The sequence below is a fragment of the Carlito syrichta genome, unplaced genomic scaffold (genome assembly GCF_000164805.1).
Source record: "Carlito syrichta isolate Samal-C Ts95f unplaced genomic scaffold, Tarsius_syrichta-2.0.1 Scaffold308857, whole genome shotgun sequence".
Taxonomy (NCBI): Eukaryota; Metazoa; Chordata; class Mammalia; order Primates; family Tarsiidae; genus Carlito; species Carlito syrichta.
Window position 1 is genome coordinate 17,003 of NW_007252953.1, and position 13,085 is coordinate 30,087.

The following is a 13,085-nucleotide window of genomic DNA, read 5'->3' on the forward strand; positions in this document are numbered from 1 at the left end:
ACACAGACACACACACACACACACACACACACACACACACACACACACACACAACTTTCTGGATGGTATCCTTAAGAACTTGCTTCACTTGCTGGTTCCTCAGGGTGTATACGAATGGATTCATCATAGGAGCAACGGAAGTATTGAGAATAGCTACTCCTTTGGTTAATGATGCTTTTTCTTTTGCAGAGGGATTAGCATACATGAATATGCAGCTTCCATAAGAAATGGAAATGACAATCATGTGAGAGGAGCATGTAGAAAATGCCTTTTTTCTCTGACTAGCAGAAGGAAGTTTCACAATTGTCCTGATGATGAACATGTAGGGTAGAATTATCAATGCCAAGGTGAAAAGCAAAATCACAATTGCAGAGTAAAAACCAATCACTTCTAGGAGCCATGTGTCTGAGCAGGATAATTGCAATAGGGGGAAATAGTCACGAGCAAAGTGATCGATGACATTGGCGCCACAGTAATCTAACTGGAGAAAAAGAACCACTGGTGGGAAGATATTTAAGAAGCCTGCCAACCAGGCACAAAAGACCAGCAGTATGCAGACTCTCTTGTTCATGATGGTTGTATAATGCAGGGGTTTGCAGATGGCTATGTAATGATCGCAAGACATGGCAGTGAGCAGGTAAAATTCAGTTATACCCAGGAAGATGAAGAAAAACAACTGAGCTGTACAACTATTGCAAGAGATAGCTTTGTCTCTGGTGACAACTGTGCCCAGAAATCTAGTGATACAGACAATCATAAAGGTTATTTCTAATACAGAAAAGTTCCTGAGGAAGAAATACATAGGAGTCTGTAGATGGGACTCTACCATGGTGAGAATGATGGTTGTTAGGGCATTGATAGGGTGAGAACAGATGGATGGAGAGAGAGAGGCTCAGGGAGGTGCAGCACTGCTTGAGCCAGCAAGCCGGAGGGAGGTGCACGCTGGCAACCAAGAGATCCCAGTAAATGCAAAGAATTGCAACACAGAGAGAGGTGAGAGAAGATAAGATTTATTTAAGAAAAGTTCACCCTCCACAGACAGGGAGCGGACCTACACTCTAGGTGACTGTGGCCTTGTAACCTCTCAAAGCCCTGGCTTAAATCCTTTTCCTTGGAGATGTTGTAGTCAGGTAGACATGACTGCCGTGACTTCCTTATCAACCACCTGTGGATGTCTTGGAAAACCTGTGACACAGAGACCCGTTAATGTCCACCCACATTATCATAGCCCCTAGAGAAGGTCCTGACAAGGATTTTGATTCTCCTGTATCTTCCCCAATGACATTCCTTAGAGCCAATGGAGGATGCACTCCTCCTTATCTCCTATGCATTCCCAGAGGGTAGCTTCAGGGATCCTTGGTTTTCCTGTAGATAGTGCCCAATTTACTGGAAGATCAAATCCCCACCTGCTCTCCCTCGGGTGGTCATAACTTTTGTAATTACAAGTTTCAAGACTTTTACAATCCTCACCCAATGCTTGATTTCTTAGGCCTTATAAATTCCCTTTACTCTAGGCAAGCTTGATTGCCGCTATGAGATACCTCTGATACCTGGCACCAGAAAGTCTGTTTCTGAAAAGACAAAGTCGGCAAAGTTAATTTTACCTAAAGTGTGCATTTCTCCAAAAGCATAGCTTCTACTTTCTCATCATTGTATTAAGGTTTAGGAACAAGATTTTAAAAATGCATTTCCTGCTGTCAGTCTGTCCTTTCAATGGTTAAGTTTCCAGTGATACTTAATATGTACATGATAATATAAAGAGAAAAATCACAATCTGAAGCTCTGGGTCATCTGATAGACTTAGAAGATTAAATTCTGCAGGTATTGCTGGTCTTTATTTTCCTCCTTTAACAGAAAATGTATGTTCCCCTATAAAATGCAAAACAAAAGTAAAAATGATATTGAGGATAGGATATAACATTCAAAAATACCTATCATAAAAATGACACTGCAAAAGTTAAAGATATTTTCCCATATCCATAATTATAAATAATCTATAAAATATTGAAAATGTTTTCCATCAGCAACCATCTCTGGTTCTCATTCCACCTTTCATACAAGGAACAAATATTATCTAAAATTAAATAACAACCTCTCTTTATTGAAAATATACTGTTACAGTCAGGATAAAAAATTCTGTTGTTAAAAATTCTGTTTCAGCTAAGTGGCTAAACAGAAGTCATTTCATCTAAAATTTATTTAAAATTAAGCTTTTAATAATTTTTTAAAAAATATTTAATTATTTTGATAAAACATATGAAAATAATCTAATTGACTTTTTTCCACAATATTATAAAAATTCTGGTTGATAGCATAATCCAAATATACAGCTTGAAAAATTTCAGAGGTTATTTATGTCTACCTTCAAATGTTATATTTTGAGAAACTAAATCTCATATAATTTAGAAAAGTTTCAAAAGGTTAAAAAAGTTTCAGAAACCTATGCCCAGATGTCATACATGACTTCTCAGGGTCAATGACAGAGTCAATGAAGAAAATCATGAGAGATTGTGGAGATGGCAAAAAAAGTTGGAGGATGAAGGGTTTCAAAATCAGGATCTTGGAAAAATTTAAGAGTGAATAGACACCACACTAGAGAACTAGACAGGAAATGCCTTAATGGAGAACAAGCACTTCCAAACCAGTGCCAGATGATGAGGAAGAAGACATTGAAGAAGACGTTGAAGAAGTAGTGCCAGAAAACACATCACCAGCAATCTGGCAGAAAGGTTCTTTTTTTCCAAGACTACTTTTGACTTCCTTTACAACATGGACCTTTCTATAACATGGGCACTGAAACTAAAGCAAACAGTGGAAGAATGATTGGTACTGTATAGAAACACTTTATAGAAATTAAGAGGCAAAATGTTAGAAATTATGATGCATTTCTTTCAAGCTATCCCAAGTGAGTCTGCCTCTCTTAATTTTCTTGCCACCTTCTTCATCTCTTCTGCCTCTGCCACCCTTGAAACAGCAAGAACAACCCCTCAGCATTTGTAAGGAGTTTAAAAAATTTAACAAGTATATGCTTAACTTGAAGGACGTGTCTTGATGCTTAATAGGTGTAAAGGTGGGAACAATTAACGTTGTTTGATATCTTCTAAAAACCTGGAAGAACCTTTTAAGGAAAACAATACATACAAAAAAATTATTTATATAAAATATGAATGAAGAAAAAAAATCAACCTAATTCAGTGGAAAACAGGTGTAAGGTATGGCATAAATCAATCTAATGGAGAAGAACATAACATTTCTTAATCCAAAGCAAGAGGACCCCCGAAAAAATTTTAATCACTGAGAGAGTACCGTTCTCTTTTCAATGAGAGATGTTGCTATGTGAACAATGACCCTGATGATATCAACAACAACAACAAAATCAATAGATAACAGCAAGTATTTACCTGTCAGCCATTTGCTGAGTACAATAGTTTCCCCTTATTTGTGAGTCCTGTGTTCCAAGACCCTCAGTGTGTGCCTGAGACCACAGATGGCACCAAACTCTATACATATTATGAATAAATCTACCTCCCCTTCTTCACAGTTGTTCATGTAGAAGATTCATTCTCACCATAGATCTTCACAACATCAGCATACTTTTTTGTTTCTTTCCTTATTGAGTTGAGGACTTTCACTTTTCATTTAAAGGAAGCACTTTACAGCTTCTCTTTGGCATATTCGAATTGGCAGCATCACTACTCTTGAATTTTGGTGTTATTATGAAGCAAAATATGGTTTATCTACACACAAGCACCATGATAGCGCAACAGTCTGTCTAAGGACAAAGGAGTGATTCACATTTTGGGACAGAGCAGAGCCAGACATTGTGAGATTTTCGTACGTTACTCAGAGTAGCATTCAGTTTAATACTTAGAAAGTGCATATTTATGGAATTTTCTATTTAATATATTTAGATGTGGTTGACGGTAAATAACTGAAGCCATGAAAAGTGAAACCAAACAAGGAGAGCTTCACGTACATATTAGGTAATCAAATGTTCTTAGGTTTATGAAGAAATGAGAAACAAGAAAATAACCTCCTTGAGAAGACAGAGTTCATCCTAACAGCCAAAGCTCTTATTACTTGACTAAGTCATCATGTTAAGCTAAAACAGTCTATTCCATGAGAAAAAAATCATAATGATGATACTGAGTAATCAAGTAATTCAGCCTTGATTCTTACTGAGTAGCTATTAAATTGGTCTGTAGATAAGTGGGCCAGATAAGTGGGGAAGAAGACACATCGTTTCAGCATGCATTCAGTTAGCACTGTTCTCCTTACTGTTCATATTTATTTTGTTCAAATATTTCACTGGCAACTTTATGGAGGACTGCTTGCAAGGAAGGCTGCCTCTGCTCATTGTGGAGGAAGCTGTTCCAAGCTTCTGTGAACCAGATAATAGTCAAGGACTTGCAGGAAAATCTAAGTCTTTCATACCATAGGCTTTATTAGACACTAATGTTGCATGTGGATATCATTTCTTTGTAAAAATAGTTTCCATGTATTTTATAATTCATCTCAAAATACGCATAGTATTAAATCAAGTATTAGCTTAAAAAAGCTATCATGTCTAATTTTAAGTTCTTACTGATGACCTGAAGAAGGTCAACTATCATAACTCAAAAATTCAACAAATACTCCTCAAGTCATTTGACGACAAAAAATTTTGTCTCATTGCTTATAATTCGTTGGGTAATTATAGTTATACATCTACAAAATTAAAACAATATTTTTATGGCCACCAAAATACAAACATATGGACCATGTGTTTTTTTCTTCTTGCAAGAGTAGCACACACTAAATATTATAGTTTTAAAAAGATTTTAATTTTATGAGTTTGAATAGACTCACAGCTTTTATTTGGACATGCCAGGTAGGCTTAAAAGCATAAAATCCAGTCACATCATTTGTGGAACAACATTGAACAAGTCATTTGGCAACTGGAAAAATTATTACTGTGTATGTCATAGAGGATACAAAGGGATAATTGCATTTATGTGCTTAGTAATATGTCTAATTTTAAAGTACTAACTACATGTTAGATAATAGTGGCATATCTATTTATTTATCTGAGGCTTTGCAATTTTAAATATTTTCTTTACTTGTTATCTCCATAACAGTCATTATCCTAGTATAAGAAATCAAAATAATAATTGTTCTAACTTCCTTATTGGCATTACTTTCTAAATTATTCATGTTATGAGCAAGCCTACTATTATTTAGAATTTAATATGTTTATGTATCTGTACAACATATTCTTCATAGACATATATCACAGAGAATTGTATTGTGATTACACATTTACTTTTATTTTTCTCTTACTAGAATTACATGAAGGCAAGAACAAATCTTTCCAATTACTGAGTTGTTTTTCAATTTTTTTATTTTAAAGATGTGGGGTACAATTCAGGATTAGATATAAAAATTGAATCATTTCTTTAGTAGACACTCACATTTATAAATAAATAAAAAACATATGTGAAAAGTATTTGAAACTATTTAAAACATAGGCACGTGTTCATCTTTAGAGTGTCAGATTCCTAAACATGAAGATCCTCAAAGAGATGTCCCAATGTTAATTTATCATATTAGGATGCTTTCATTTCAGATCTTAACTTGACAGTTGAGATACAAAAGGTAAGTAAATTATTTGAAGTCTATTAAAATTTGTAAAGTTATATTTTTATTATTTTACAAGTATTTGAAATCACTTTTTACATTATACTTTGTCAGTAACAGTAGTATATAAACTTAGAACTAAAGTGAGTTAGACTTAAAGCCTTTTAATATCATTTGAGAGAACATGAGAGAGAAATGAACATTTGAAGATGAAATTTTTCCAAAGTATAGCCATTGATCAGTGACTTATACCTCAAGTGAAATGATTAATTATTGAATTGATGTTTATATAATTAAAATGATCACGGTGCATCCTAAATTTATTTTTGTATTTTAAATGGGGAACTTAATTGACAAAGAGTAAAAGGGGCATGCACTAAATGTTACAAAGTAAAAAGTTCTCCATTTGAAGTACAATGCAATAGAACATATTACGTCTAGGGAATGAAATCAATAAACAATGAAACAGAGTATGTAGAGTCTAAACATACTATGACATTACCAATATTTATTTTGAAAACACTGAAGAAAAAAAGTAAAATTTAAAAAACTTCCTTTAAAAATATTTTACTTTAAAGATGTTGGGTACAGTGCAGGGTTAGGTATACAAATGGTCATTGTACTGGTAAAGTTTGGGCCTCATTTGGTCCCCACTTTACCTGGTTTGAGATCAGGTACTCTTATTGATGAAGTGTGTCCCTTTCCTCCCACCTGTGGCAGTTTCCCACTATTACCAATTCATTTCTCATAGTATTATGGAAATTGTTCAGGTTATGAGTTATGAGTGACAACATGTGGCACTCAGTTCTTTGTTTCTGTGATAGACCACTGAGCATTATAGACCCTAAGTCTATTTAAACTGTTGCAACATGATCTACAAGGAACTCAAATGTGCCAAAAAGAAAAAAAAACAGTCTTATTTAAAAATGGGCAAAAGATATGAATAGACACTGCTCAAAGGAAAACTCTACATTTGAAGTGCAACATGACACACGTGTGTTTTAGGGACTGATACAAACAGTATTAAAACTATTATATTCTATCATACATAGAGTATGTATGAATAAATAGGTACCATTTCCAGAAAATTCTATAAAGGCTTATTTTATTTAAATTTTCTTAACAAATTTTACTTATTTTAAAGTAAGTGATAATGTATTTGAAAAACTTAGGTATGGAACTGGAAGAAATGGACTGATAAAATATCAAATTATAATGTGGGCACATAAAGAATTGATGAGACAGCAAAGACTACTGATACAGATATTTGGGACTTTCAAGATTTTACTTAATTGCTTTTTATAGTGTCTTTTATTTTGGACAAAAATGTTTCATTTATTTGTATAAAACACAACTTTATGGACCACATCTTTGAAGGCTTGTTTTACCTACTGGTTTCTCAGGGTGTAAACGAAGGGGTTGAGCATGGGGGCAACAGAGGTATTGAGAATACCTACTCCTTTTGTCAATGATGCCTTTTCTTTTGCAGAGGGATTAGCATACATGAATATACAGCTTCCATAAGAAATAGAAATGACAATCATGTGAGAGGAACAGGTGGAAAAAGCTTTTTTTCTCTGACTGGCAGATGGAATTCTCAAAATAGTCCTGATAATGTACATGTAAGATAAAATCACTAATGCCAAAGTGAACAACAAAGAAATCAAAGCAAAGTAAAAACCAATGACTTCTAGGAGCCATGTGTCTGAGCAAGAGAGTTGTAAGAGGGGAAAATAGTCACATACAAAGTGATCAATGATATTGGAAGCACAGTAATCCAGCTGGAGGAGAAGCATGAGGGGTGGGAAAATGGTAAGAAACCCACCCACCCAGGCACAAGCAGGGTGCAGAGTTTCCTGTTCATGATGGATGTGTAATGGAGGGGCTTGCAGATGGCAACATAGCGGTCATAGGACATGGCAGTTAGAATATAAAATTCAGTCATCCCCATGAAGATAAGGAAAAAGAGTTGAGCTGTACAGTTGTTATAGGAAATGGCCTTATCCCTGGTGATAATAGTCCCGAGAAATCTAGGGATACATACAGTTGTAAAGGAGATTTCTAAGAAAGAGAAGTTCCGGAGGAAGAAATACATGGGTGTCTGCAGATGGGAGTCCACCAAGGTTAGGGTAATGATAGTCAAGTTTCCAGCAACACTTAACAGGTATGTGACAAATAAAAAGAGGAAAATCACAATCTGAAGGTCAGGGTCATCAGAAAGTCCCAGAAGAACAAACTCTGTGACTACTGTGTAGTTCATGTTGCTTTCTCTCTCTCCCCCCATCTCTCTCATTCCCTCCCTCCTTTTTTTCTTCTTTTAAAGATATTTTGGTAGAAAGAGAATAAAAAGGAAGTGATGAAAGACATCATTCATTATGATTGAGATCATCATTATTGATAACATTCTGAAGTATATTCTACAATCCATAACAATTTTATTTTGACTATCTTGTTTACATGACATTTTATTTGATTTTTTGAGTCAATTTATTAGATATCTTATTTTAAATTTAGCAGAAGCTTCAAAATCGTCATACAATAAGCCACATCATTGGAAAAGGGAGAATAAAATTCTTGCTTTGTGTCAAATTTGTGCAAAAGAGCATTACCTTTTTTGTTGAAACAATCACATGAAACATACATTTTTCCTTCTTTTTCCGTCATGTATATATTAAAGGATACTGCCACCTAAAAACAAAATAGATCATCTTAATTCCACCAAATGGTAAAAGTGAAAATTTGATGACTAAGATGACTCACTGATCTCTTTAGAATACGACAAACCAATTAGTGATTTTTAGCAGATAAAATACATATTCATTTTAATAATCTAATGTTTAATTTAATTATTAGTTTATTCTTAATATTAATAATTTTTATCTAATTTTCAAATGAGAACATCCTATATATAATATGTAATGTCTATTTACTATAAGATTAACGATTTATTTAGCAAATAGGGAACATATTCACTTATTGGTATGTCTTAAAATTTCATCAAAATCTTTAATGTTAGATATCTTCCGTGACTCATGAGACATGCACATATAGTTATTTTTATTTTTGAGCTAAAGGAACATGCAGTATTTATTCATTTTTCATTTTGCTCGGTAGCACAAACTGAGAAAGTAACTACTTGCCTTAGATCTCAGCTCCGTCACTTGGATGTAGCACAGTGCATTTTCTTGTTGAACATTCTTCTCACTGAGCTGTTAAGCTTTGCGGAAAAATGTTTTCTTCCCTTGTAATTTTGTTCCTCATGAAACTCCTGATTCTTACGGATCCACTCATTCATAAGAATATCCAGAAATGCATAGGAAAACCTCTTGCATTTATCTAAATGTATCAGATAATCTCAACTACTCAAACACTGTGCTGAATATACTCTTCTGCAGATTTGGTTTGCTAAAATCCTGACAGCTGTTTCTTTTATATTTTAGATAGTCAAATTCCTGTTGTGAAGGACAGAATAAAATAGTATTGCTTCTCTACCGAAGTTTATGCTAATCAAATTGTATTTTACTTTTGTCTCTATTTTATAATGATTGAAGAAAAATATTTTAGGAAATAAAAATGAGACATTAAAAACCTTCAGAAGACATGGAAATACACTATATTCCTCTTTAATAATGTTGACCTGAAAGTTCAAGTATTACTGAAAGTAATATTTAAAGAGAAAACAGAGGAAGATATGACCACATTGGGTATTAATAGATTTTTAAACTGGGATCTGGAGGCTCTCTGGCTGTATATATATCTAAAATTTTCAAGTCTACTTCTTCTGACCTCAAATAGTGTTATCTCCTGGGAACAAGGCAAAGTCCAGGCCAAATCTCTCTGCTATATTATAGGTAAACCATGAGGAATTTCTGGAAGCCATCTAGGCATTTCTCAGTAGCTTCCTAACTCTTCTCTATAGTCGATCTCCCTTGAGAATAGTTACCTTCATCTTTGTGTCCCACAGAGGACCTCAGATGTCTTCCACAAAACATTTACTTCCATAATCACAATTAATATTTTATGCTTAAGTAATATTTCATAAGTGAAAAAATAGCTATGAAATCAATTTTCTTACAAAGTTAGAACTTTTAATTGAATTGATATTCAATTGTCATTTGAAATATAATAGTTTTCTTTTTTGTAGGGTGATTTAAGTTCCTCTGGGTATATTCCCAGATCACAGAAACAAAAAGCTGAATACCACATATTCTCATTCATGAGCGGACCCTGAACTTTTACCATAGTACTATAATAAAGGGATTGGCAGTAGCCAGAAACTACCAGGGGAGGGAGTAAGGAGGACACATAACATTAATAAGGGTACCTGATCTCAAACTAGGCAAAGTGGAGACCAAAGGGAGGCCCAAACAATTTTATCCCACATCTTTAAAATAAAATAAATTTTAAAAAATCGTTTTCTAAAGATCCCATCTTTGTAGTTTATCCTCAGACTTTGTTAGGTGTTGCGGCATCAAGAAGAAAAAGACTAAATTAAAGAATAACTATTATAATGAACATATGGAGCTCACAATTAAAAAAAATACTATCCAGAAGGTTAACTAATTCAATCTTCATTACAAATTGCAATACTTAATTGCAGTGTTAATTTTGTTTATCTTGGCCATCATATTTATTTATCATCTCTTTATCATTCTAATGAGAAATAACACAAAATAATAATCACATATTTATGTGAAACTCTGGTTAGTGGATTATAGCCAATTATTCTTTTGAATGATATTCTTTATAGTTCCCAAATATGTTGGCAATAAAATCATATCAGGCAATATTCCATATACTTAATATATAATTATTTAAACTAGTAATATGAATTATATAACCTGCATTATTTAATACAAAATGTGGCACGTGTATTCATTAAATAATCTCTTGGAGCTGGGCTCTGTGGGTCAGTCTGTAATCCTGAGCTTGAGGTGAGTGGATTGCCTGAGCCCGCGGGTTCGAGACCCGCCTGGGCAGCGAGACCTCATCTCTACAATAAATCAAAAAATCAGCCGGGCGTGGTAGCACATGCCTGTAATTCCGGCTACTCGGAAGGCTGAGGCGGAAGGATCGCCGGAGCCCAGCAGGTCGAGGCTGCGGTGGCCGGGAGCGGTCACTGCACTCTAGTCTGGGCGACAGAGTGAGACTCCAACTCAAAAAAGAAAAAAGAAAAATCTCTTTGGAGTGATTTAGCCAGGGTAGAGTCTTCTGTTGGCTTCTGACTCTTGGGGATGTTACATTTTTGCTTTTTGATTACTTCCTCTCAACTAGTGTACATTTTTCTAAGCTTATGTTACCCTTTTGTGCATTAACCTGGAGTCAATCATTTCTCCAAAGAGTCCTCTTTATATTGATTGAAAAGTGTTAAATCAAAATAAGAAGTCGGGCACAACGTGTGATCATTGTTATGAGGTCGATCATCTTTTCTAGTTAGTTTCAGTAGACAAGGCCAGCAAACATGTATGTGTTTCAAGATAAAATACTTGATGAGTGCATACTAAAACATATTCAAACTTAAGACTATAGAATTTTTACATAATCCTTTTGATCTTTCATCTATTTGTATCTCCTTTCTCTCATTTTGAGGACCCTGGCTATCACATTAATTTTCATCTGTTTCTTTTCCCCTCATTGCACACCCAACAGTGTAAGAATAACAAGGATGGCAATACTATCCACAATGTCATTCCTGAGAACACTTTAAGATGTTTTTAATTGTTCTCTTTGCTAAAATTAATTAGATTAAATTCCACATGGATGTACAGCCAAACCACTGTATTTAAAATCACTTGGAATAACGTCAGCAACTTAATGCATACTTTATGATATTCAATACACATATGTTTTATTTTGAGGGATTCTTTTTTTGAAATTTAATGTACCTGCATCTATTAAATGTTAACATAGAGCCAAATCAAACATTTAAATTGGCTATATTCCAAAAGTTCTATTTTCCAGTATTGATACTTACAACCTATTCCCTTCCTACTTTATAGGAAAAATTTTTAAAAACTTATTGCTCATTGTTCCTCATTAGTTTTGAATCCCAAAAAATTGCATGTTCAAATTAATATTACACCCTCTTGGGGAAATTTACATAGATTTTCTTAATTTTCCTTGATCAATATATATCCTGAGAACTATGCTAACAATCATGTAGAAATATATCTCTTACCCCTTTTATAGTTGCAGTAATTGGATATATTAATGTTTATTCAAAATGTTCTCTACTAATGAATATGTTTTTTCTTCTCGTTGTTAAAAATAAATAATTGCTTTTTAATATATTTGCTATTGTCACCCCAAATAAGTTTTTTTTAATCAATATTTTTTATTTTGATATTGTGGGGTACAGTTAAGGGTTAGGTATACAAATATGCTTCGTTCAGGCACCCTTGTTGATAAGGGGTGTCTCCCCGTCCCCAGACAGATATTGACTACCGTTAATACCACCTCTCTTCCCCTCCCTCCCCCCCTCCATAGTTTCCCACCACTGTCAATCCTTTTCTTATAGTATTAAGATAGATGTTCAAGGTCCACTATATGAGTGAGATCTTTGTTTCTGTGAGAGGTCATTCAGTATTATAGACTCTAGTACCAGCCAGGTTGATGCGAAATTCATATTTTGTTCTTTTTTATGGCTGCATAGTATTCCATCATGTATGTGTACCACTTTTTTTAATCCAGTCCTCTTTTGATGGACACCATGGTTGGTTCTATGTTCTTGCTATTGTGAACAATGTTACGATAAACCTATGTGTACAGGTATCTTTTTAATAGAGTGATTTGAGTTCTACAGGGTATATTCCCAGTAGGGGTGTTGTGGGGTAATATGGGAGATCAATATTTAGAGATTTTAGGAATTGCCACACTGTTTTCCACAGAGGTTGCACTAGTTTGCACTTCCACCAACAGTGAAGAAGTGTTCCCTTTTCACCACACCGTCTCCAGCAACTGCTATTTTTTGTTACTAATAATTGCCATTCTGACTGGAGTTAGGTGGTATCTCAGTGTGGTTTTGATTTGCATCTCCTTGATGATTAGTGAGGTTGAACATTTCTTCATGTGTCTGTTGGCCACTCAGATGTCTTCCTTTGAGAAGTGTCTGTTCGTATCTTTTGCCCACTTTATAATGGGATTGTTTGTTTTTGTCTTTTCAGCACATTTGAGTTCCTTGTAGATCCAAGATGTTAAGCCTTTGTTGGACATGGAGTTGGCAAATACTTTTTCCCAGTCTGCGGGCTGTCTCCTGCTCTCTTGATGGTTTCTTTGGCTTTGTAGAAGCCTGTCAGTTTAATGAGGTCCCACTTGTCTATGTTATCTCTTATGGCCTGTGGGTTTCGGGTTTTGTCAGGAATTAGATGCCAATTCCAATTTCCATAAGTGTGTGTCCTGCATTTTCTAAGGTTCTTATGGTTTGAGGTTTTACATTTAGGTCTCTGATCCATTTAGAGTTAGTTTTTGTG

General features: G+C 34.5%; 2 protein-coding genes across 2 annotated transcripts; both read right to left on the reverse strand.

The window, feature by feature from the left end:
• Positions 1-52: 52 nt before the first annotated feature.
• Positions 53-5,121, reverse strand: LOC103268627 (olfactory receptor 6C3-like; the record flags this gene model as incomplete). The annotated part of the gene is given in 5 exon segments (XM_021716657.1): positions 53-842; positions 1,714-1,756; positions 1,759-1,832; positions 4,279-4,381; positions 5,100-5,121. Coding segments are annotated over 5 exon segments (1,032 nt in total), but the record flags the coding sequence as incomplete, so codon positions are not given.
• Positions 5,122-6,947: 1,826 nt separating this feature from the next.
• Positions 6,948-7,876, reverse strand: LOC103268628 (olfactory receptor 6C3-like). Its single transcript, XM_008066219.2, is given in 2 exon segments — positions 6,948-7,456; positions 7,459-7,876. Coding segments are annotated over 2 exon segments (927 nt in total).
• Between the last annotated feature and the right edge of the window lie 5,209 nt (positions 7,877-13,085).